The sequence below is a fragment of the Corythoichthys intestinalis genome, chromosome 10 (genome assembly GCF_030265065.1).
Source record: "Corythoichthys intestinalis isolate RoL2023-P3 chromosome 10, ASM3026506v1, whole genome shotgun sequence".
NCBI classification, from domain to species: Eukaryota; Metazoa; Chordata; class Actinopteri; order Syngnathiformes; family Syngnathidae; genus Corythoichthys; species Corythoichthys intestinalis.
This window is the reverse complement of record NC_080404.1, coordinates 34,696,411-34,723,623: the sequence shown is the minus strand read 5'-3', so window position 1 is coordinate 34,723,623 and position 27,213 is coordinate 34,696,411. Positions and strand designations below refer to the sequence as shown.

Below are 27,213 nucleotides of genomic sequence, written 5' to 3'. Positions count from 1 at the left end.
CTAAATTTATCCGATTCAATTACTGTAAACTATATGTGTGTGTGCGTTCATGTGTGTGTACATACCGGTATTTCACACTTCTGCTATCTTGTCACTCGAGCATAACTTTGCCTTACAAGAGCACACATATGAAAATATGGCTCACCTGACCTCACTGTCTTGTTTTTATTTTTAGGAGGCGATCAGCTGGTGTCGTAGTGTACACCAGGCAGGCGTGAGCTTATCTGGATCGGTCACACCTCCTTTGACACACGGATGAGTGGGGTGAAACGCGCATATTGTTGAATCTGACGAAATATAGATGGGTGACACTATAAATGCTTTTTATTTTGTGAACTTGTAAAATTTGGTATTTTTGTAATGATAGAAATCTTTTGAAACCTTAAACAGGTGACAGTTTTTGGTTATTATGTTATTTTTAGATATTATATTAATATATTAAGACTAGGGTTGTTCCGATCATGTTTTTTTTTTTTGCTCCTGATCCGATCGTTTTAGTTTGAGTATCTGACGATCCCAATATTTCCCGATCCGAATGCTTTTTTTTTTGCTCCCGATTCAATTCCAATCATTTCCGATAATTTTTCCCGATCATATACATTTTGGCAATGCATTAAGAAAAAAATGAATAAAACTCGGACGAATATATACATTCAATATACAGTACATAAGTACTGTATTTGTTTATTATGACAATAAATCCTCAAGATGGCACTTACATTATTAACATTCTTTCTGTGAGAGGGATCCACGGATAGAAAGACTTGTAAATCTTAAAGGATAAATGTGACTTTGTATATTGTGACTAAATATTGCCATCTAGGGTATTTGTTGAGCTTTCAGTAAATGATAACTGTTCTGCCCAAATGCATGATGGGAAGTGCAACCATGACTGTGCGTAGTGACACCAATTGATATATCTTCTCTGTGTTGAGAAATAACATATGGTGTTAAGAAAAAGATCAACTACTACTTTTCTTCCCCACATTGCTTCCCACGATATTTTTATTTGTGGAGAGGGGGATTTTAAGGCTTTAGCCAATTAAATAAAGGCAAATTTGGCAAACCGGCGCCTTTATAGATTGAACGCGACAATGCGTGAGTGGGTCGTGCAGCGTATACGTTAATTGCATTAAATATTTTAACGTGATTAATTTTTAAAAATTTAATTATCGCCGTTAACGCGATAAATTTGACAGTCCTATATATATATATATATATATATATATTAGGGCTGTCAAACGATTAAATTTTTTAATCGAAAAAAATTAATTAATCGTAATTAATCGCAATTAATCGCAATTCTAACCATTTATAAAATATGCCATATTTTTCTGTAAATTATATATATATATTCTGTAAAATAAATTGTTGGAATGGAAAGATAAGACACAAGATGGATATATACATTCAACATACGGTACACAAGGACTGCAGTGGGCATTTCACTCTACTGTCATTTAAATCTGTCCATGCTGTCCTCACTCTGAAGCGTCTACTTTTTCCAAAGCTAGACAGCTAGTGAACGACGCCATAATAATCAGACTTCTTTCTTTTTCATCTGATTTATTAATAAAATGGCCTCAAACTATTGTCCTCTTTAGACAGTCGTAAAACTACAAAAAAAAAAGTACACAAGCATTGCATTAGCAACAACGTTAGCTTAGCACGCTATACAGGTTCACAAAACATAAACAAAAAGCGTCTCATACAAAAAATATAACATTTCCCTTACTAACATAATATGTGCATTATTTACAACAACCATACTTACGGACAAATCTTGTCCAAGGATCATATAAGCACAACATTACAACGTAGGCGTCAGCCCGAGACGTCGTGCAGCCATATTGAACTGGCAAGACAACAATAAACCATGTCGCAAAGCGACCACAAGAGTTCGCTGTTATACAGCACAAAAAGCCTTGCCGTAAAACTTACCACAAGGCAGAATACTGTCTGAGCGGGACATGTGCGTTAATTGCGTCAAATATTTTAACGTGATTAATTTAAAAAATTAATTACCGCGCGTTAACGCGATAATTTTGACAGCCCTAATATATATATATATATATATATATATATATATATATATATATATATATATATATATATATACAGTGGGGAGAACAAGTATTTGATACACAGTCAATGGGAAAACCCATTGGCAGTGTATCAAATACTTGTTCTCCCCACTGTATATTAGGCCTGAACGATATTGGAAAAAACTATTGTTGCGATTTTTTGGGGGGGGTTGCAATGTATTGCAATATTATATTGCGATATTAAAAAAAAAAAAAGATATATATTTTTTGAAAGAAACTTTCACTAGATGACTTGAATAGCTGTTTGGAAAGACTTTGGATGACTCACCATCACCACAGTGTACAGTGATCCCTCGTTTTTCGTGGTTAATGGGGACCAGAACCCACCGCGATAAGTGAAAAACCGCAAAGTAGCGCACCCCCCACCCCCCAATTTATTTTTTTGTGTGTGTTTTTGTGCTCAAAATAGCCTTGTATTTTATTTATTTTATGACAGTTGATGGAAATACAATAAGGTGTCTAAAAAATATCCTAAGCATCCAGTTGAATGTGTCCTAATACATGAATATGAGAATTATGTGTTCATGAAGGCAGATGTGGAACAATGACAGTGCCACCACAAAGCAATAACAGGTACATTTATGTTCAATTTGACTACCATTTTATGTGTTGTCACAGCTGAGACATCATTAGCTTTGCATTAGCTTCAACGATAAAGAAATGGAAAACAAACACTGATTTACTACAAGTCATACACGGGCTTTTTACCCTAAATGCATAAATTCAAGTATTACACATTTTTTGTGCGTTTGTTAACAGGTAGAAAACACTGCTAGTTAAGGGAAGACAATATAATGTGCCTCACAACAACACTTACGTTGATGGACATACAGTATATCGAGACTATGTCTAATATTTTTTCCAATAATTACAGTATATATAAATTGTGATTTATTGACCTGTTTTGCACATGAACCAATTGTTTTAAATAAAACAAGAAATTGAATCAGGTTGTCTAAAAGCTTTATTGCAATCAATATCTGCATTTTTTGCCTCATTTTGATCACTCAAGTGGCCGGTGTATCAATCTACACCCAATGTTAACACAGGCTGCACAGATTGGTAGAATTTTGTCCACGAGCGATCAACGGACATGCAGCCCCAGATCATCAAGGACTGAGGGATTTTTGTCAATAGTCAAGAATCTGCATTGGACAAGGTGATGATGCTGGAACTTTTGTTTGGTGCTGTTCCAGTGAGATTTACAAAGATGACTGCCTGAAGAAAACATCAAAATTCCCTCAGTCCTTGATGATATGGGGCTGCATGTCAGGCAAAGACACTGGGGAGTTGGCTGTTGTTAAATCTTCAATAAATGCACAAGTTTACATTGAAATTTTAGACAGCTTTCTTATCCCTTCAATTGAAAATATGTTTGACATTTTCCAAGATGACAATGCATCATGCCACAGGGCTATAACTGTTAAAGCATTCCTTGGAGAAAGACTCATCCAGTCAATGTCATTGCCTGCAAATAGCCTAGAACTACTGTAGCTGCAAGCTGTCATAAAAGCCAGAGGTGGTGCTACTAAATACTAGAGATATGTTTTGATTGTTATTTTTTTGTTTGCTTCTCATTATTCCATTTTTTTTTTCTCAGAATGGAGTGATTCCATATATATTTCTCTGCACTTGCTCTATAAAAGTAACATTTACTTCCCACCACAATGGTTTTATTCATTTTTTTTAGTGTTTATGAATGCTAAAGAGTTTCACTTCTGAACTAATAAATTCATTTTTTTCAAGCTTTTTATCTGAGTTTGTTCTACATGATAAAATGTCTGCGTGAGTGCTCGTCCGAGACTGGTGATTCAATGGCGAAATAGCCAAGGGGGATGTTTTTGAGTTAGAGAGCAAACCCTGATAATTTGGACACATCCAAACAAGATGCTAACAGTTGACTTTTCTGGCTAATTTAAATTTTGATTTGAAATGCTGCCAGCCCCTCCAATGTCAATGGATTGGAGGTCCATTGCTGTCAATGGCACTGAAACATGGTCATTCACAGCCTGCCCTTCCAGGTCAACAGGATGGAATCTGTTTTGCAATCTGTTTTGAAATAAATGTGTAACAACAAAATGTGGGAAAAGTGAATCAATCCTACTACTTGCCAGATGTAGTGTCTGTGACAAAATATCTTCAGTGTTACCACAGCAAGATTCCCTGCTTATCTGTTGATCTTCCAGCCACTTGTATTTTAAAAGCCTTTCATTGATGGACCGCAGGATTTCAAAACACACGTCGCTGATCAAAACACAAATGAGCTTCTTTCATCATACGAAAAACACTCGAAGCCATGTTCCCCAACTTACTTTTAGAGTCACATGGCATAACCGCCGCGCACAATCAATTCAGCAGGGACTTCACTCAGCAATCCACACACCCACACATACATGTACACGTGCACGGACCCACACGAGCGCACACACAGCCTGCAGGAAAGCAGCAGTCTTTCCGAACCATCACAAGTTCTGCGGTGTAATATAAAAAGATTGTTAAAATATTGTTGTTGTTTTTTCTCTGTCAGGTTTTCTTGGACCTACAGTCATGAAGTGGCCTGTGCTTCTTATCACTCCTTCCTATTGTGCGCTCATAAACAAACAACACAGAAAAAATGTTTTTGGTGTCTCTCAAAATATATAGAATTCTCATTTCTCATGTCCCCAAATCACTATAAATTGGAAAAACATCTTCACAATTCACCTAGTTGGAAAATGGAGACTCAATCCATTACATGGATTTTTCATCTATTAAAAACTCACTCAACTTTTATAACATTGAGTAAATTTATTTTATTTTAACCCTACCAGTGTTTTAGGGTAAATCTGGTTTGTAACTCGAACCTAAACTCATTCAGTAATTTAGGGACATAACTTGAAACCAGGCCCAGGTGTGGCCACACCGCCACCCCAAGCTCCGCCCCTGCTTCAACCCTGAAACCTAGCTTTGAACCCTAATATGAAACACTAACATTAACTTTAAAGTCCCACCATCACCTCAGGGGGAAGTTTACTGACATAACTGAGTCGTAACCGGTCGCCCTATTGTTCGTCAAATGAACCAAAGAAGCGCAAAACGCAGTTTTAATCCCAATTTTCAATTCAATTCACTTCAATTCAGTTCAATTCAATTTTATTTGTATAGCCCTAAATCACAACATGGTTTTCTCAAAGGGCTTTGCAGAGGCAATATGATACACAATCAGAAACAGCAAATGAAGCAACAAAGATGAATAAATAAAGTTCGGGTCCTGGGCATCCCCCATCCTTAGACCCTCCATGTCGGCAAGGAAAAACTCCAAAAACTCCAGAGTCTTTGGGAGAAAATGAGAAACCTTGGGGAGTATCACAGTCAGGAGAGATCCACTCCCAGGACGGATAGACAGGAAGCCCCAGGACTGCTAATGGGAATAAGCAGGCGAAGTTACAGTCCGTAAAGATGCAGTGGAGTAAAGGAACAAGAAGAGGTCCATCAAGCCAGATGAGATGGGGGTAGCAACGAGGACGTCCATCCAGCCAGGGGTCCAGACAGTCAGGAGGCTGCAGCTGAAAAATAGCCCCTCCCCTCTAAAGGGGACACCGGGTGACTAGTGATGAAGAGACTAGACAACTAGATATTAACATTGGAAAATAGAAATAAAGTAAGACAACTGGTAGGTAGAGTGAGAAAAAGGAGACAGAACTCAGTGGCTGTACTTCCCCCAGCATTATAGTTTCTAGTGGAGCTTAGACTAAACTGTGAGTCTACTCCAACTTCAACTAGCCTGACCAAAAGCTTTGTCGAATAGGAACGTTTTTAATCTAATCTTAAATGTGCAGACTGTCTCGGCTTCTTTAATATTAGCTGGAAGCTGATTCCATAAAACGGGCTTGGTAGCTAAAGGCTCTAGCTCCGACAGTACTTTTAGAAACCCTGGGAACTACCAGTAGACCTGCATTCTGAGAGCGGAGTGTTCTGTTGGGGCAGTATGGAACCAGAGCATCGGTGAGATAAGATGGCCCCAACCCATTAATGGTCTTAAATGTAAGAAGGAGGATTTTAAATTTAATTCTAAACACGACTGGAAGCAAGTGAAGGGCCTGGAGCACCGGGGTTGTAGGTTACAACCAACAAAAAAGGGCCCCAGCACGAGGCTCTCTCCCTCGCTTCCTCACAAGCCCGCCGGACAGCGGCAAGAAGGACTCTCACTGCTCCTTTTGAGTTCGTTCATTTAATCCAACAAAAAACGACTCCACAGAGCGATATCCAAAACGTAAACAAAGGAGCAAACAGAGAGAATAATGAGAAAACGAAAAATTATCCACTTTGACCGTAAAAGAGAGAAATATAGAACGTTCTAGAGAGAGAGAGGTCAAAAAACTGTGTGGCTCTCTTCCTTCTGCCTTAGCACACCTGCTCATACACACAGCTCCTTCTGTCTACATCGTAAACGTGACGTCATAAGCTCGTTTTATAAATCAAATAAATAAATCACAAGCCTATCACATTGAATCAAAACAAATTATTCACAACGAACATGAATAATTAACTAAACGTTATTTAGGTTCCTACATTACCAGCCCCTAATTGTTATCACCACAATGAAACAATTACCTAAAAGTCCTAACTTAAATAGAGGTGCCTAAATGATACACTCTGGAAATTCTATAACAACAAATTGCCTATATGTCCATTAACTATGCTCAGCTTCTGGTAGAAGGCATAGCTTTGTTATCGGCCTACAAAGCTCATTGGTTTTCGTCTTAACTCGAACTTGACGAACAAGTCCGTCTCTTCTGGGAAAAGTCTCCAGAATCCGTCCGAGCGGCCATGAATTCCTGGGCAATGTGTTGTCTACGATCAGCACCACGTCTCCGATGCTGAAGTTTCTTCCAGGCGTAGACCATTGTTGACGTTCTTGGAGTTGCATGAGGTATTCCCTACAACAGCGCTTCCAGAACATGTCAGCGAGGTACCGTACTTGCTTCCATCTGTGGTGGGTGTATTGGTCCTCTTTATGAAACAATCCTGGCGGCAAATCGGGCTTGACCTTTGACAGCAGCAGGTGGTTGGGTGTGAGAGCCTCCAAGTCATTGACGTCCGAAGATGCCTTTGTGATAGGTCTGGAGTTCACTATGGCTGCGGCTTCACCAAACAAAGTTTGTAGACCATCTTCATCCAAAACTTGTTCCTTGACTGTGACGTTCAAGACCTTTCTCACTGAACGAATGAGTCGTTCCCAACTTCCTCCGTGGTGAGATCCTGCTGGTGGGTTGAAATGCCACTGAATTCCTTTTTGTTGCAAGTATTTTTCAATCCTGCTTGTGTTCCATTCCTTGATTGATTTCTTCATTTCCTTGTCCGCTGAATGAAGATTGGTTCCGTTATCCGAATACATTTCCGTGACCTTCTGGCCAGAAATCTTCTCATTGCGTTTAGGCAAGCATCTGTGTTAAGCGAAGACGCAACTTCCAGATGTATGGCTCTCATTGCAAGACACGTAAAGATTACGCCATATTTCTTCACTCGTCCTCGTCCCCTTTTTGCTTGGAAAGGACCAAAGTAATCAACGCCGACCCTTGTGAAAGGTGGATTGTCAGGCAGTACTCTGCAGGACGGTAGATCTGCCATGATTTGTTGACCTGTAGTTCCATGGAGCCTTTTGCAGGTAACACACTTGGATAAAGTGGAGGTTGTCCATAAATGCAACATACCGTACTCATGAAAGTATTTCACATCTCTTGTGAATCGTTTCCCTAAATTTATTGCACGTTGCTCCGCCACTGTCCTGTTGTGTGGTATACACAACAACTTGTGTTTCACTGGAAGGCAGACAGTGTAGTGACCCTCCTGGTGTAATGCAGATTGAGAGATCATTTGGGATAACGGGAACTTCCCCGGTGGGCCCGTGGTCAAAAGAGCTGATCCTAAAATTAGAGCACCCGTGTAATCCAAGCATCACGGTAAATGCAGCGAGCAGCAAGGCAGTTGACTTCCGTGTTCTGGTTTTGTTCCCAACTCTTAAAAACACTCTTAACACTCTAAAATATATAACGCCACTATTGTCATCATTTAAAAATGAAATGAAGTCGCCTGATCTTAAAACCGCTTCATATAAATGTGCGTTCCCCTGAGCAACGGGTCGTTTTAGTAAATTGTAGGTTACAGTTCTTTTTTGTTGCACTGTAAATCCACAAATCTGAATAAGTACTGGCAAAGGTTGACGAATATTAGTAGTAGACCTCTCTGACTACTCCCAGAACTCAAAACTATGCATTTTCACTGTGCCAATACTTAGAAAATTTGAATTAAATGTGCTAAATGTGGACTTTGAGCTGGTTACAGTGCTCTTTTTTGTGGAACTGTAAAGCCACCGTTGTGAATAAGTTCTGAGTGGCTTCCAACACTGTCCATGAAGTGGGCCAGTCTTTCATTGACTCACTCCGCCCCTGTCCAAAACGAACCCTCCAGATATAAGTCCATATGTTCCGTCTGACAAAGCGTTGAGAGCCGAGTGGACAGTGAATTTCTACTGTATCGTAGAGCCGAGGGAGAGAGTCCATTGTTCATCTTTGGAAATGTGTGGTTTATTTTTTTGCTGATGTTAGAGTCCGCAACTGCGGAAACAAGGTTGTACTTCAAAGCAGAAAACAACAGAGGGACACGTTCAAAGGTTTATTAAATACAAACAAAAATACACGCGATCGCAGAAAAGGGGGAATAAAACAATGGGTCCGTGACAGTAGGTCAACGGGGATCAATAATACCAACCTAAGCGTTAGGCAGAGAGTCGATAAGACAACAAAACAAATACACTCAAATACCAGCACTACGTAGGGGATTTCAAAACAAGGGCGACAAACGAACAAGCTAGCAAATGCATGAAATTTGAGAGTAGAAGGTGTTGAATGGCACCTGTAGCTGCAGGCATCTGCATTCATGTTGACTAAGTCATGCTTTTATTTTGACACGTTAACCAGAACTGCGCACGCTACGACGCTAACTGGAAGCTTTACATTTTTGGAGAGGAAGAGAGCAGGTGTGGTTGGGTTTCTCACGCATGTGATGCGCATTGTACAGTACATCGTTATAATTTTCTCACCGTTGACGATGGTGTAAATGCAAAGGTTTCATGCAAGTTTCATGTTGAAGCATCACCTTTGACTCAGAGGACTCGTAAGAGTGGGAACCTCTTGGTACCTCACGATACGATACGATTTGCGATACAAAGCTCACGATAACGATGATCTGACGATATAGCGATAAAACGATTTTCGATACATTGGTCAGGAAATCGTTCTAGGATATTCTACAAAAAAACAATAAACAGAAAAACAAGCTTCTGCTGTGAATTGGAATGAGTTTATCACTAGTAGACGTCCAATCCATTTGAACTGGGAGGGTGGCAGCGAATGAACATTTGTTCATTCACTGCCATCCCTCCCACTTCAAACGAATTGAACATCAATGGCCGTCAGTGGCAGCCAATGCCAGGCAATGAGTAATTTTGGGCCATTTAAGGTCATTTACCTGTTGATTTTCAGTTACTTCCTGTTGATTTTGGGGTATTTTATGGGTCACTTGCTGTTTATTTTTACAGAATAGGAAGTGATCTGGGAATCACCCAAATAAATAGGCAGTGACTCAAACTCAACAGGAAATGACCTGTAAATGCCCTAAAATGAAAAGCAAGTGACCTGGAAATGCCCCAAAAATCGGACCAAATGACTGTGAATGCTCTGGTTTTGAATGTACGAACATTCCCATTCTAAATGGATTGTGCGTCGAGAACCATCAAAGGCAGCCTTTTTTTTTTTTTTTTTTTAAATTGACACATTTTTAAAACGATATCTCGATTCTTGACAGGAGCATATCGATAACCTTTTGGGATTCACAATATATCACCATTTCGATATTTTGTCACACCCCTAGAGAGCAGTGCGTTTGAGAAGACTGCCATTGGTTAAATGCAGGCTAAAGTGGTTAGTGCAACTTTGTATTGTATTTTGCCATTAGCGTCATTTTTGCTATGCTAGCGTTGTACAAATTGAATATATGTTTATGTTTCAATTTAGTTCTACGGTGTTTGGTGTTCAAGTGCTTTGGCGTTCTGAAGAGCAATAAACATCAAAGAATGATATTGAAGCCTCCTTTGCAATCAATGAGCGGTACAGTGCCCAGCAAGTTAATATCTCAGCACCCTTCTATTGGCTCGCCTGGGCTTAAATACAATCTTAATGAGCTGGAATTGGATGCAGTTATGACATTGGGAATGCTCCTACAACCGGCTCTGTAACAAACCACAATTTGACGTACACTGTGACAGCCGGGTTGTCCGGGTTATAAAATCACCAGCAGCTCTGCTCGCACACAGAGCGCCAGTGGGCAAAGAGGAACAAGTCTGTGAAAGTGTCCAACCCCTGTCATTCCTGGGATATCTCTACATGCGTAAAAGCAATGACGTGAAAAATCCAGCGTCACGTTTTTGAAAGGGGCTTTAGTGTGGGAAAAATGATAACAGATTAAAGCCAAATTGAAACTCTAACTCTAAAGCCTAACTTGAAATCCAAGTTGTCTTAAAACCCTGACTTTATGATGAGAGACATAAAACCATATTCTGAAATCTTAACTCTGCTTTGAAAATCCAATCAGAGTTCTTGTTCAACTTTGGCCAATTGGTGTCAAAGATTTGGTTAAAAAAATCTTGTTCGATCAAAATACTCAACACCTGAAAGAGAAAAAAGTCAATGATTCAAAATCATATGTATCACAAGCTTCAGGAGTTTTAAGATCATTTTAAGAAAATTAGGGCACGTTGATTTGACCTCTGGCACCGGATGCTTGGGTTGAGTGGACTGACATTCAAAACCAACATGGTTTTTATCGAAAGAGAAAGATTTCATTTGTAAATTAATTCCCTTGACGTTAGCACAATAGCTTGTAGATAGCCAATCGAAATGACCTTCAAGTAGCATTCCTGGAAACTGGCTTCCTCGCCAGTTTCCCAATTATTCATTTAGAAGCGCACACACGCTCACAAAAACCTTTGCATTTGGGGAACCAGCATACAGATAAGAAAGGAGTGACAAATCGGGAATGCTGGGCTTGGACCCGAAGCCATTGTGTCCTAATACAATATACGACTTCCTCTACATGACAGACGACAGACACACGTATTGAAACACACACACAACCACAAGCACAGAATAGCACTCTCACATATACAGTAAAAATCAAGCATATACAGTTAGAAACACTTACGCACACCAACACTTTTATTGTGTTTATTAATTTGATGTTGTTGATCATTTGCTTTTACAAAGATTTCATAACCTAGAGTTATGAAGTCTATGGCTTCTATTTGCTTAAAAAATGAATGTTTATTTTCCAATCATATGCTGAACAATTCATTTTTTTCTAGGCAACACTGGACAATTAATAATACACATATGTACATGCACACGAACGTTACACATTATATACACACACAGACACGCATAAACAAACACATGAGCATACATAAGAATAACAGGCAGCATGGCACCAGGGCAACTTCCTTTGGAGACACGGCCTAGGGCGAATGAGGGAGGGAGGAAAAGACCCAAGTAAGTGAGAGAGAGCAAGAGAGAGAGAGAAGGGGTCCGCCACAAAAGTGTGACACCAATGTCCTCTGTCCCACACACACAAAGTGTTCTCTCATCACAAACAACTCGCTTCTGACTCTCCCGTTGAAACTTTATTTTCGGACAAGAGCCTTTCAGACCTTCGGACCGGTTACCTGCAAACCATCAGTTGTAGCCTCACTTTGCTTCTTTCTGCCTTGCTTAAAGGTACCTGGACAAATTTGCTGCCGCAAACTGACCGGGGTTCTACTATACAAGCTACAAGCCATAAAGTTGCTTTACATCATCAGCGACATCATCAGGTAGTTGGTGTGGATTTGCAACACACACACAACCGTATCCCAGGGTATCGCAAACATTTTTTGACCATCTACACTTGAAAAACTGGAGTTAAAAATAACCAAAATATGTAATAGAACTAGAACTACATTAGCCATTTGCCCATTTCCACTTAGACATAATTTTAGATTGCATACGTAGTCATCCTTTAATATATATATATTTTTCTTTCTTTTTTTTATTTTACAGTTTCATATCCTTTTTTATGTAGACATTATATATACACATCCAATTGCTGTTCATTAGAACTGCTTTACTGTCATTGTGCTAGTCCAATGTGTATTCACAAAATGTAAATTCAGATTACCGTAATTTTCGGACTATACGCCGTTATTTTTTTCCTTCATTTTGAATCCTGCGGTTTATAGTCCAGTGCGGCTTATTTGTTGATTTATTTGGGTTAATAAGTAACACTTTATTTGAAAGCAGCGTCGTAAGATTGTCATAAGACCATCATAATTATGACATGAAATTATCATGAGCATTACTGATTGCTTATTACAGATGTCATTAAGTGTCATCTGGCAAATTATTCCATCAACTCCATTTATGTCCATCTTTTACATCCATTCAAAAGGGAGATAATTTGCCGGATAACAATAAATGACTTCTCTTATAAGCATTCATTAATGCTCATGACAGTGTCGTTTCATAATTATGATTGTCTAATGACAGTGTTTTGGCCCCACTGTCAAATAAAGTGTTACCAAATACCATAAGTAGCAATTAATGAAACAAGTGGAATAGTAACTGAAGAAATAATTAGCACAGAACATGAATTTTGAGCGTTATTTACATCTGTAGTGCTGCAATGCATGCTAGGGGGCAAGTTGGAGGAGAACAGTATTGACAGCAGGTGGCAGCAGAGGTTGACTGTATCCCCCAAGGGAGCAGTAATGCCAAATGACGCATCTTGAAGCAATGAAGTTTTGCAGCCAATCGGTTCAAAGCTTCATGGTGGTTCATTTGGTCTTATGACAGACACTTATAATACAGAGAGGACAACTGCGGCTTATAGTCCAGTGCGGCTTATCTGTGAACAAATGCCGTTTTCGTGTCAAATTTGGCAGGTGGCAACTTATAGTCAGGTGCGCTTTACAGTGCGATTACGGTAAACTAGTGTATTTGCACTACCTACACCTATTGAATTAGGACAGTGTTTCTGAACCTTCCTAAAGGTACCAAATCCTGCAAATTTCACAGGCGCATTAACCAAACCCTTCCTAATTAGATAATACAGCATTTTTTTCCAAATTCAGAACAGGTATTTGTTTTATTAATGTATAAATTTAACGACAAAAAAAAAAATCAATGTTTCAAAGGGGGGCGAATGACAAAACATCATTTACATTCCAAAAAAATACAACAATATGAAGCATAACTTTACTGCAAGTGGTTTAGTTTAGACCAGGGGTGCTCATTACGTCGATTGCGACATTCCAGTCGCTCGCAACGCTAGTGTAGGTAGATCACGGCATCCTCCCAAAGATATAAATAAGGCCAATAAAATGCTCCACTGTTTTGTTGTGCAATATTGCTGCTGACCTTTGCCTGAACTTTACGATGCTATACAAATAAAGTTGAATTTTATTGAATTAAAAAAAAAAAAACATAAGCCTTAGTTATCTAGGCGCCCGCCACCCCTCCCTCACAAAGACATGCACAGAAAAAAATCGATTGTAGGACATTGTCTCCTTGAAATGTAGAACTTGGAGCAAAAAATTGTGAGCACCCCTGATTTACACTGTTGCGCCTTCTTTCTGTTGCTTTTCTTATTTTTATGTCTACCATTCTCGTTCTATCTTTGCAAACTGTTGGCCCTATTTTTGTGGCATTACATGTGATGCAACTGTGTTTTTGTGCCAGCGCAGTGCACGGCGTGCATGTTTTGGAATTTAGTGCACAAGTCTGCACAAAGACAGGCATACTGGCACAGAGACACTGTGTCCTTACAGACTGCCCGTTGGACTTCCGTACTTTCTTATCAAGTGCAAATCAACCTTCAAATTAGCAAACCAATTTCTCCTTCTGTTGGGTAGAGGCTAGCAGTTAAAGGAAATGGCATAAAGCCTGTGGATTATGTGCAAACTAAACCACTCAGTAAAGTTCACTCCCATATTTAGATTGTCTTAACCTTCAACCTTAGACTTAAACCCTGGGGTTTGATCGAAGCCCGGTTAAGAACAAAAGCATTAGGGTATTTCTTATTTTAAACTTGCTTCGGTAATACCAGTAACCAGTAATATACTTTACAGAACAAGTTAAAATCCGTTATTGAGATGTTTAATTATGCCAGAAAAAACACAATAAGTCAGCATGTACTTCTCATAAATGGCACTAACGTAATTACTTATAATTTTTGCATCCATTGTAATTAAAAAGACAATTTACAATAAGGGCATCAAACTATAACCCTCTAAGTGTTTACAGTGGAGCCTTGACCTCTAATTTTAAATCGTTATGTGGCCAATACTTGTTTTACTCGTGTAAAAATTCAAGTTTTCATCTTTGGAATGTCATTAATCCATTCTAGCGCGCCAAGTGGTTTCAATAAAAACTAAACTCCATTGCATGAAAACATAAAAAAAAAAAAAAAAAGAATTTAAACAAAAAAGGGGTTCTATAAAGTTTCAATACTTGTGTTCCATTGTGTTCAATTGCTAGACGTTTCCTTTAAGGGGCGAGGCGAAGTGCATGACATCAGGAGCATAAGGTGTAGCCTATATCAGCATTCTGCATTTAATTGCTTCAATGTTTGACCCCTTCAAAAACAGCTCGAATTGCATCAGTGATTGTGGCTCTCCTTGCTCAGATGCCCGGGCATTATACTGGAGGATTTGCATTGCTCCATTTTGTCACTTTTATCTGAATTTAGCTAGGAAATGAACAAAAAGTAAATAAAAATGTGCAAATTTAGGTACTCATGAAACAAGTTACTATTGTACTTGGATTTCTGTTTGCATTTTCATGACATTGTGTTTTCATCTCATCACTGTCTTTTCTAGAAAATCTGAAAACTACAACATAAAGTTTTGTGTTTTTTTACAAACCTGCAGACACATCTTCATCCTTATATGATTTACTTTTAAAGACCCCCCCCCCAAAAAAACCAAGCAAAACAAACAAAAATCATTGAAGATCACAATATTCTCATTTTGACTTTGACACTCGGCACCCATAAATTTACAAATATTTATGATTAAAGAAGGAATTTTGGATGTATTTGCTTGGCAATTTCATTTGAGAGGTTTCTAATTATCCATACACCTAAATTGCCTATAATTAATAGTTTACACTGACGTAATTTAACTTAGTTCATATTATAAAACACACCCTGAGGTGCAAGGGCGTGTGTGTGGTTGTGTGTGTTGCGTGTGTACTACTGTAGCAGGATGTTGAACAATGCTGAGTGCTCAACAACCACACACACACTCAGAAACATACAAACTGAGGTCAAGCAATAGTGCATAGGAGGAAGTAATATTGTTATTAAGTATCCCAAGAGCACTTGTGAGAGACATGAACACACAGACACACACATTTGGTTGAGTGCCTAACGGTGCCCAAAACAGGAAAGGAGGGGCATATGAGACAAAGACGCTGTTAAGAAATATCTTGGATTTGTTCTGCAGTTTGTGGTTTGATAAAATGTTTGTGTCTCTTTGACCTGAAGGCTGTTCGAGACTTGTCAAACAAAGTGTGTTTTGTGGACAACTTGGCCTAGAAAAAGAATTGACATCGCTTGAAGCACATACAACTTGATGCCGTTCCTAATCATGCTTTAAAAATACACAATAAAACCCAAGAGTCAATCTTAATTTAAAAATTAACAAAACATGAATTTACTTAACTTTGTTTTTCTTTCCCAAAAATGAACATGACTCAAAAAGAAAATTTAGTGGAATGACCCAGTTGTTATGAGTACAAAAAAAGTTTTATAAGACTTGAATTAATACCAATAACCAGGGGCGACACTAAGTTTTAAGAACAGGGGGGGCTTAGTCCCCAGGAGTTACACAGGATGTAAGTGAACGTAGCATAACCCAACTTTCCCAACCCCATTGATAAAGCAATAAATTCCACTAATTACCATTGAAAAAGCATACCTGTTTAGTCAAAAACCATTTTAGGTGACTCTTCTTGAAGCTAATCAAGAGAATGGCAAGAGTTTGCAAAAAAGTAATCAGAGCAAAGGGTGTCTAATTTGAAGAAAATACACTATACAGGTATACTGTTTTAGTTAATTCACCGTTTTTTTTTTTTTTGTTGCAGAGTACATAATTCCAAACATGTTAATTCATAGTTATATTATATTCAGTGAGAAGTTACAATGTAAATAGTCATGAAAATAAAGAAAGGCAAAAATGAGAAGGCGTGTCCAAATTTTGGCCTGTACTGTATATGTGTGTGTGTGTGTGTGTGTGTACACTGCCATTCAAACGTTTAGGGTCTAAGCCACCCCAAACTTTTGAACCGTAGTGTACATAATGAGAATTCCCATATGATTATTATTAGTGATTATTATTAGCGTAATATTATGACTATCCACTGATGATAATCACACGTGAATGAGCTCAGCTTAGAAACACAGCTGATGCTCCAGAAGGAAGTCACCCCAAAGATAGTGGTGAAAAGAATGCACACAACTCTACTAGGACCTTCACAATCCGTTTCAGACTAACTAGCTAGCAGCAGCAGCAGCTAAGTAGCAGCATTATTTTATAGCTGGGATGTAACTTTTGACCGCAAAACAACAAAGGTAAATCGTGCACAGAGATTATCTGTAGTGTGTAAACCAGGTTTCTATTTGTCAAACATGGAGCATTTGGTTTATTAATTATATGGGACTTTCTGCTGTTAGCTGGAGCTAACTAACTGTTACTACCAACAGTGATAAATACTCATTTTCTTGAAAAACTATCTTATGTTCATCTTTCATCCATCTATTCATGCTCTGCTCTGGTATGTGTGCGGCAGAAGTAAACACACACACACCCACGAAATGCCTGTACGAACTGCGAACTGGTCATAGGGAAAACACGGACTGGATTTTCAGTGATGTGGGTGTTTTCTATATGAACAAGTAAGAATGGATTGGATGATGCACTGAAGGTGCAAGATACCTTACTCTATGAAGTGAGAGGAAACTGACAGATTTATGATCATATTCAGGTTATTAATGACAGGTTTTATGATTATTTATTTAAACTAATATTTTGGCAACTTCATAGTGAATATGTCAGCATTTTTGTAATATTTTATTTTTAAATAAAACAACCCCAAATTATTTAGGGGGGTTTAAGAATATTTTAATAATAGATAATAATACATTTTATTTGAAGGCACCTATCTGGCACTCAAGGTCGCTATACAATCATTTAGAACTATTAGACAAATTAAAGACTAGAAAAAATACTAATAGCTGAAGATAATTAGCTGGACAGTAAAACACAAGAAATCAGGGGTTATCATGGGTATGCGATTTTGAACAGGTGAGTTTTGAGTTTGGATTGAAAAACGGGGAATGAGTCGGTGTTCCTGAGATCGGGTGGCAGGGAATTCCAAAGCCGGGGAGCAGAGCGGCTGAATGCTCTACTCGCCATAGTACTGAGGCGAGCGGGGAGCACAGACAGGTGTATGGAGTTTGAGGACCAAAGGACACAGGAGGGAGTTTTACTATGTAGGAGGTCGGACAGGTGGAGGAGAACTTTGTACTGGAAAGTGCAAAAGTGGACCGGGAGCCAATGAAGCTGGCGGAGAACTACTAGAAGAGTGATGTGGTGGACGAATGGGGTACGTGTTATAAAGCGAGTGGCTGAGTTCTGGACCTGCTGCAGTTTACGGAGGGTCTTTTGAGGGCAGCCAAAGAGGAAGGAGTTGCAATAATCCAGACGGGAGGTGACAAGGCTATGAACCAGGATGGTAGCAGAACGGGGGGTGAGGGAGGGGCGGAGGAGGTTGATGGTGCGTAGGTGAAAGTGGGCAATCCGGGTAATATTATTGATGTGTGAATGAAAAGAGTGTATTCTCTGAGATGACACCCAGGCTCTTAACTTGGGGGGAGGGTGAAACAGTCGAGTTGTCAATGGTGAGGGGATTGCTATGGTATTTGGATATGTTGGATTTGGAGCCGATGAGGAGCACCCCAGTTTTACTGCTGTTGAGTTTGAGGAAATTTTGGGTGAGCCAGTTTTTTTATTTCGGTGACAAAGTCAGTCAGAAAGGTGGGCAGGAGAGAGGAGGAGGGTTCGGAAGTCAAGTAGAGAAATTTACGGAAAATATTGCGGATGGGAAGGAGGTAGATGATGAAGAGTAGGGGCCCTAGGACAGAGGTAACGGGTGAGGGAGTAGATTTAAGGGACTTGAGTTGTATGTAGTGAAAACATCCAGAAAGGTAGGATGAGAACCAATTTAACGGGGTGTGGGTGATGCCAGTAGTGGATAGCCGGTGGAGGAGGGTGGCGTGACAGATGGTGTCAAAACCTGAAGATAGGTCCAGGAGGATGAGGATAGTGAGAAATACAGAGTCAGCAGCCATTAGGAGGTCATCTGTGATTTTTACAAGCGCTGTTTCAGTGTTATGGAGTGAACGGAAACCAGACTGGAACTGTTCATAGAGGTTATTTGGGGATAGATGAGGATGGAGTTGAGAGGCAACGGTTCATTCAAGGATTTTAGAGATGAAAGGTAGGTTGGATATGAGACGGAAGTTGTTGAAATTTGAGCAGTCAGCACAGGGTTTCTTAAGAATTGGAGTGATGGCAGCAGTTTTAAAAGAAGTGGGGATAATTCCAGAGGTGAGAGATGAGTGGATAATAGCGGAAATGAGTGGGACCAGGGAGGTGGAGCAGGCTTCGACGAGTTATGTGGGTATAGGGTCCAGTTGGCAGGTGGATGATTTGGACTTCCGGATAAGTTCAGAGACCTCAGAGGGGGAGGGGAGGTAGAAGGAGGAAAATGGGCATGAGGGCGGGTGCCAGTGGGTGAGGTGCTAGAAGAAGGGGCTGATTGGAGGTCATGGTGGATGTTCTTGACTTTATCAGTGAAGAATCTCATGATGGAGTTGCAAAAGGAGGCTGTGTGTGAATCTTGGGGTTGGGTGATATTGTTGAGGAGACTGAATAGAGTTTGGGGTTACCTTGACTGGCGGTGATTAGTCTGGAGTAGTGGAGGGTTTTGGCCTTGCTAATTGAATCCTTATAAGCTGTTATATGGTTGCTGTACATTTCTTTGTGAATGGTGAGTCCTGTTTTCCTGAAGAGGCGTTCTAGCTGACGGCCTTTAAATAGGTCTAACGACGCCACTGCCAATAACATAATGCTAGCAATCAAATTTTAATGACAGCTGTATACTAAGGAATGAATTTTCAAATTAGTGAGTGGAATGTGGTAGGTACACAAATAGCAGCAATAGGACTTTTCCACATGAGTGTGTGTTTGTGTGTGTATGTGGGAGTGGATGTTTCCCTTCCCAAGAGAGCACCGGGGCGAGTGTGGGAACTGAAATTGAAGCTATAGTAAGACAGAACAAACATGGCATTTATATTTTGGAATAGGGTCAAACTGAAAGTTTTAGGGTCCAATGTGAACCATTATAATAAGTTCACATGTTGGTTTTCACTTTATAAAGAATTAACTCGTTCATTGCCATTGACAGCAATAGACATCCAAGTCATTTGAACTGCCAATACAATCAGCTAAAATGACTCGTTGTATGCTTTGATTCCCAAGGTAAGAACAGGAGTTGGGCTGAGTGGTAGCTCGTGAGTAAATGGCGGACTGGAGTCTACTGGGAAACTTCCTGGAGGAAGTACAAGAACACTCCACCTCTATTGGCAAGGTATAAATAAACACTCCCATACATATTTATGAGGTTCTCAATATTGGGAAATATGTTAAAGTATGAAAAGTAACTGATAACAGAGTTGAAATAACAAAATAATTTAACACTCACAGGTGTGGTTGACCATCCTATTCATCTTCCGCATTTTGGTTCTGGGGACGGCGGCTGAGTCGTCTTGGGGTGACGAGCAGGAAGACTTTAACTGCGACACGGAAACGCCCGGCTGTGAGAACGTTTGCTACGACAGAGCCTTCCCCATTGCACATATACGTTACTGGGTAGGGTTCGCAAAATGTCAGATGTGTCTTAGCAGCCATGATAGGTGTCTAACTGCCAGTGAGGATCATAGACATCCAAGGGCGTAGCTTAATGCTCAACATTGTGGGGATTTAGATTTTTTTACTCCATATACACTAATGTACACACGTCACATATATAGCCCACACATTTGTTTTAAATAGCCATTGTAGGTCATCTGCGGTCTACTGCTTTTTTGTCAGATAGCCACAAACAGTGATATGTTCTCATATTGACTCTATCGTAACTTGACTTTTCTGGTTGTCTTGTCAGCTTTGACGGAGATAGGCCCCCTATAAATCGGCCCCACGCCCCTGTCCTGTCAATACATTATGAAGTCTATGTTTTAGACAATATTCTTTTATGCACTGGGATGCATATAATGTGTGTGCTGAAAGTCACATTAAATTATAGCACAATGACAATAAGTGTTCAAGCACTAGCTAGCAAGACCATTGCAACTTGCACTGAATTGATTTTGTGCATTTGCGATGTGAAAAGAGAATCCAAAACTAAAAATTAATCAGTCAATTGTGAGTTCTTGTGAAAAAGGACCCTCACGAATTTAATTCTTGTGCATGATCATTCGCTGCCAAACCTTTTGATCATAAGCTGATTTTAAGGGGGGGGGGGGGGGCAGGCCCCCCGGTGGCCGAAAAGTGTCATTGCATGTAATTGACTTTCCTATATACTGTATATAAAAGTTGTAAAGCAATAAAACTGCAACAAAAATGAGTGAAATAAACAAAAATCATTTTTATAATGGGTCAAAATAATTATTTTCATATTTTCATATTCAAATATTTTTATGCAACTTATCTTTTGATTGAATAATTAAGAGAAAAATGTCCGAGCCAAAACACGGCCCTAACACAAATCAACATTACTTCAATCAAAAATAAATAAATAAATAAAAAATATCAAAGAAAAACATGCATTTTTCTTTGCATCACATGCATTTTTGGGAGTTTCACATTTATTTTTGCATTCAAACACTTTTTTTTTTGAATGAACGGACTTTTTTTGGGTTGAAAATATGAAGCAACTTGTTTTGATTGAATAATAAAGACACAAATCTACCTCCATATGGTTCCGCCTGGGGGATACAATTTTTAACTGGGGTAACTACATTGGCACGACACCGGCGGGTGTGCCATATTCAATGGATGACGAGCTTGGCAAAAAGTATTGCCTAAACAGCTTGATTTAGAATTCCCCTCAAGAATGATGGGAAACAAAAAACGCTCATTGTCAACTTATTATTATAAATATTCTTGTCAGTTAATTTTATTGCTGAAACTGCGTTTCGGTGTCATCAACATGTTGTGCCCGCCTGCCCCAAAAGTCAAACTCCGCCTATGCTTTTGAGGTGAATTGGTTTGGATTTCTTTTGTTCGCAGGTTCTCCAAATTGTGTTCGTGTCGACACCCAGTTTAGTCTACATGGGCCACGCCATGCACACGGTGCGCAGGGAGGAAAAGCGACGCAACCAGGAGGAGAACGAAGGAGGCGAGGATGACAACGACGACCCGGGAGGGGGTCAAGAAGACGAGGAAGAAGGTGGCAAAGATGCGGGGAAAGGCAAGAAAGCAACGTCCTCTGGCAGGGTGCGCCTGAAGGGGGCGCTGCTGCAGACATACGTGCTGAGTATCTTCATCAGGAGCATCATGGAGGTAAACACCACTCCATCTACACTTTCAGTGGAAGCTTACTGATCTGGTGATGTTCCTTACAGGTGGTGTTCCTCTGCCTGCAGTACTTCCTGTATGGAATATTCCTCCACCCTCTCTATGAGTGCAAGGTCAAAATCACAGTATTATTTTCAATGTGTTTTTAAGCCATAACATGACTTTAATTTTATAAGATTATGACAGGGAAAAAAAAGTCCAGTACCACATTGTTACATGTTAGTTATCACTTTTTGACATGAAAACGTGAAAACTATCATCTAAAAATGTGAAAAGTATCATGTAAAAATGAGAAAACTATCATGTAAAAACATCATAAATATGTAAAAACATGATAAATATTATGTAACAGCGTGAAATGCATGCAATTTAAATTCCTTCTGAACGTACCCTTACTTGTTCTATCACCATCCGTGGCGCTTACCTGTAAAATCTTGCCATGTCTCAACCCAAGAATGATATAGAACAATTAAATTGTTCTCACCATTCTGCAGATATTTCCTCTTAGTGTTTTTGCATGATACTTATTGCGTTTTTACATAAGTATCACATTTTTATATGATAGTTTTTACGTTTTTAAATTATAGTAGCACATTTTTACGTCATTATCACGTTTTTTTTCCCATGACAATCATGTATGTACATGATAGTTATCACGTTTTTACATAACAATGTAATGTAAAAAAAACGTGATACTATCATGTAAAAGGTGATATTGGACTTTTTTTGGTTCGTTTTGAGTGGCAGCAATACGCTTCCGTTAGGAAAAGAGTCTATGTGTGTTTGTTTGTGTTTAGACTTGGCCGTGTCCACACACGGTCAACTGTTTCGTGTCGAGGCCCACGGAGAAGAATGTCTTCATCGTGTTCATGTTGGCTGTGTCGGGCGTTTCTTTGGTGCTCAGCATGCTAGAGTTGCACCACCTAGCCTGGAAACACTGCTGCAGGTGAAAGTATTCACTTGTCGAAATATAATATTCTACCCCCTTTTTTTAGCAATTTGCTAAGTAGTAAAAAATATGAACATTTTCAGTACAGCTATGTTTTTATTACCAGACTTTTTATCTTGGAAAATGTTATATTCATTTATTATCCATTCTGCTTATCCACACGAGGGTCGCTGGATCATTTGAAGCAGCTTCAGGTTTAACTGCTTAAGCATAATAATGTTACATCAAACAATTATTTTCAGAAGACTATTATTTTATGTCATTTAACAGAGATTTATATAAGAAACGCTTTTCAACAGAGCCTAAAAGATTTCTAGGTGATCAAATACAGGGATAAAAAAAAAAAAAACGAATAAGTTAATTGTGCTTTTTTGCAGACTCATTTTGGCGTCAAAGAAGGCGGTGACCGCCATGGAGTCATCCCAGTCCAAACAGGTCTCGCTGTCTCCACCCCCGCCACTGCCACCGCCGTCCACGCCGCCTCCCGACTTCAGCCAGTGTGTGATCGGCTCCTCGCACTTCCTGGCGCTTCCCTTCCCCAACCACCGGCTGGCCCACCAGCAGAACTCAGTCAACATGGCCGCCGAGCAGCACAAGATGGCGGCCGTAGGGCGCGACCATGAGGGCCTGCTGAAGCAGATGAGTTGCTACTCAGCCGGCTGGCGCAATGCCACCGACGTGGCTGCGTACTACGATGCCGCCGGCTGCCTACAGATCCAAAATGCTGGCGCTGAGCGTCTGCTTCTATGTGCCAATGCCGAGGCTGATGTCACGTGCCACAAGGACAAACGACGACTCAGCAAAACCAGCGGCGCAAGCAGCCGAACGCGAGCCAACGATCTCTCCATCTGACAACGGAAGCCTTTCAGCTTCTATCTAACAACTCGTGACGCACAGAAGCTACACTGGAGTCGTTCATTTGGAAGGCTTGGAGGAGCATTCCGCTCATTATAAAACAAACTTGAGTGAGAATGGTGGCAATCAGTGACGTCAAAAGGTTTTTTTTGGTTCTTTTTAGCTTTTAAGACAAACCAAAGGGGATGCAAGTAGGTCAGCAAGTAACACACACTAACACGATTGTCTCACAAAAGGTCAATGATAAGGACGTGCAGTTGGTAAAACAGAACAGTGCGGGAAAAATGAAATGAGTTCATTTTTGTAATATTACGACTTTTTACGACACTGATTATTTTGAGATTATATTGAGATTTGGAGGTGTTTTTATGTACAAAAAAAGTATGTGATATTACTTAACAATATTACGGAAATGTATTGCTGCAACACCAGAAAAAAACAAAATATTCATAATTTCATTCATCTTCTGTACTGTTTATCCTCAGGAGGGTTGCACTGGTGCTGGAGCCTATCCCAGCTAAGTATGAGCAGGAGGCAGGGTGCATACTGAACTGATTGCCAGCTAATCACAGGGCACATCACTATAATATTTTTAAGGATTGATGCGTATACATCTGTAGAATATACCCACCAAATGTCACTTCGTTCAAGGCACGAATAAAGGGGGAGTTGCAATTTAATTCCACAATTCATTAATTTAATTAATCAGCCCTGAGACAAAAAAAATAAAAAATCCAGCTCCAAGGATCGATGCGTATTCATGCCTCGAATATACCTACTAGATTTCATTTGATCAGTGCACAAATAATGGAGGAATAGCAGTTTTAGTTACCTCGAATTCACACTGCCTGCAGTTCAGACAAGATTGGCTGCGTTCATATAGCGTTGTATCAGTGCCACTATTTTGTGCGAGCAATGATAGATTTTGAGCACAACAAAAATAGATTTTGAGCACAGAAAAAAATATTGAGCGAGCAATTAAAGATTTTGAGCAAGCAACAATAGATTTTGAGCACAAATTAATGTTGAGCATAGAAAAAATTGTGTTTGCATTTTAGTTTTACACGCTCAATTCCCCCCTCCCGCTCTATCTGTCGACCCCTGCGCTAGCTGGGTTTTTTTCTATGCGCGCTCAGTTTGGCACACACGTTACAAATGTGCCACGGAGCCAACCAATCAGAGAGCTGGCGGAAGTACACCGATTGGCGGTTTGCCCTACAATCAGATCACTTGTTACATTCGCCCGGAAATATCAAAGTAGACGGACTTGGACGGGAGAAGGATGACTTCTTTTATTCTTTTAATTTATATTTCATTATTTGTTGCCTGATAAAACAACAGAAAAATCATTTAGGCTAGGTTCATACCGCAGTCTGAATGGGCACGCCAAAAAAAACAGATATGACAAAAAATCGGAATTGTGCATTAAGACCTGCAGTATGAACCTAGCCCAGTGTCTGATAGTACATCAGTGTTGTTTTCGTCAACGATGACGACAACGAAAATATTTTGTTGCTCTCTGCTTACGTAATTGCTGCATGAATTCCGAATTGGGAGACTTGACAGTTCAGACCGCCGCCACATTCTGAGAAAATGTGGCCCAGATCGTATTTAAACCACATATGAAAGTGACCCAGATCGGATTCGAAATGGTCCACTTCTATTCGACTTGTCCCGTTCAGACCGTCAAGTAAATGCCTCACTCGAGTCGGAAAAACACGAAAAAAACGGATTTGTGCAGTAAGACCAGCGGTATGAACCTAGCCTAAGACTAATAAGTACAGTATTTAATTCAATTCGATTTATTCACACAGATTCGTATTTACAAAGTGTACATCGTATCATCGTATTATCATCCAAAAGAGTAGCACAAACGCAACCGGTAGAAATTGACCTGAGAAATTTTCTTAGTCGTCACGCTTCGAGTCGCAAATGCAGGCAGTGGGAATTCAGGGTTGGTGTCCTCTTAAAGAACAAACTGAGAATTTGAGACCTCCCCCAGGCAGTCTAAAAATTCACTTTTCACATGTTTAATCAAAACAACTCTCATGTTTTCACTTAATGAATTCCACGTTTTTACCCGATTTGTTTGACGTTACCGGATGGCAAATTTCACACATCATGACTGTCCGAGAGAATAGATTTGTTTTGTTTTTTGCCAAATAAACAAGTTAAAGTTCAAGGTAGATTGTGATTCAGCACAAGAGATTATTATTATTGACCCCCAAATTTCTACTCAAAAATCAAATACTATTATAATATGGCAACTTTTCCCCAAAAATCATCATTCTTGTAATATTATTACTCTTTTGGAATAAAACACCGTTGTGATTGTATTTTCTTTTTTGTACCATATTACAATATTACATGCAAGTATTGTGCTCGTTTTGGCCTCTGTTACTTTAAAATGTGATTACTGAAGTCAACATAGACCAACAGAACACAAGCAAAGCGGGAGTGAGTACCTGCAAACAATAGAAAAAATGGGTCTTACCCTTTTTTTGGATGACGCTGTTATAGGACAATAAATTGCATCTTTGCTATATGGTTGATTGGAGAAGACATAACAGATGTGCCTCGATGAGCAAACGCATGCCTCTGCTGAGCAGCTGATGATGTCAAACTTGAATGAGCTTGAACATTTTGACATTTCTAGATTATTTAGTATTTTTTTTGTTGTTGTTGTTTCTTCAGAGATATTTTGACTACCATGCATTATGTATTATTAGTATAGTCATCACACAATCTTACAGCACCAGTTATTCATTAAAAAATATTTGGAAACAGTTCTTTCTCTGTTATATATATGCCAAAATATTACTGCTCTATTTTGTTTGAAAAAAAAAGACATTCCTCCAATTTAGTTTTTTTTCTTTTTATTCATTTTTTAAAAAATTGTTTTTCTTTTTATCTGTTATTCTATATTTTAAAACAAAACAGCTAGTTTTCTTCTTTTGTGGTGGAAACGACCTGTGGAAACATTTTCATGGGGCTTTATCAAGAATTTGGGGGGCGGATTCAAAAAAAAAAAAAAATGATTTGGTTTTTCGCATTGCAATGCAGTGTTAATTATTCACGGTTTGGGCTTAGAACACCCCCCAGGAAATGATGGTAGTCCACTGTATTCCTATTTTCTTTCATTCTTATAAAAAAAAAAAAAGTTTGTAATAGGATTTTCTATGGCGAACTTCTAAACAGTAAAAATATTGTATTCAATCCCCCCCCCCCTTTTTTTTTTAGACGTGTGCGCAAGACGGTCAAGTAAATGGACTGCAGTATAACATATCCAAAACACATTTTTTAAAAATATTGTGTTACTGTTACCATAATTATTACACATTACATATTTTTTGCCGACCTTTTTATTGTGTTCCACAATAAAGAAATTATTATTATTAAATTGTCATCTATGCCATTGCTCATACATCTTTTCTTTTTGAAGCTTTTCCTCTTCTTTGAGAATAAAGTAGGAGACTACTGAGCAGCTAAAAAGAGAGACTAAACAAACAATCATGCCTTTAACTTGTTGTTCTTAT

The 27,213-nt window shown here is 39.3% G+C and overlaps 2 protein-coding genes across 3 annotated transcripts in view; one reads left to right on the top strand and one right to left on the bottom strand.

The window, feature by feature from the left end:
* Positions 1-27,213, bottom strand: part of LOC130923009 (follistatin-related protein 1-like) — a 40,884-nt gene that overhangs the window by 12,978 nt on the left and 693 nt on the right. For both annotated transcript variants that reach the window (XM_057848367.1, XM_057848369.1), the window contains exon 2: positions 20,000-20,090. The gene's annotated coding sequence lies outside the window, so the exon portion shown is untranslated. The remainder of the gene's footprint in view (positions 1-19,999; positions 20,091-27,213) is intronic.
* LOC130923007 (gap junction alpha-5 protein-like) lies at positions 11,759-27,085 on the top strand. The gene is made up of 7 exons (XM_057848364.1): positions 11,759-12,009; positions 19,777-19,885; positions 20,002-20,166; positions 21,586-21,858; positions 21,921-21,986; positions 22,671-22,819; positions 23,200-27,085. Exons 2-7 carry the CDS (start codon positions 19,817-19,819, stop codon positions 23,672-23,674), a joined length of 1,197 nt encoding a protein of 398 aa, XP_057704347.1. The 5' UTR covers positions 11,759-12,009; positions 19,777-19,816; the 3' UTR covers positions 23,675-27,085.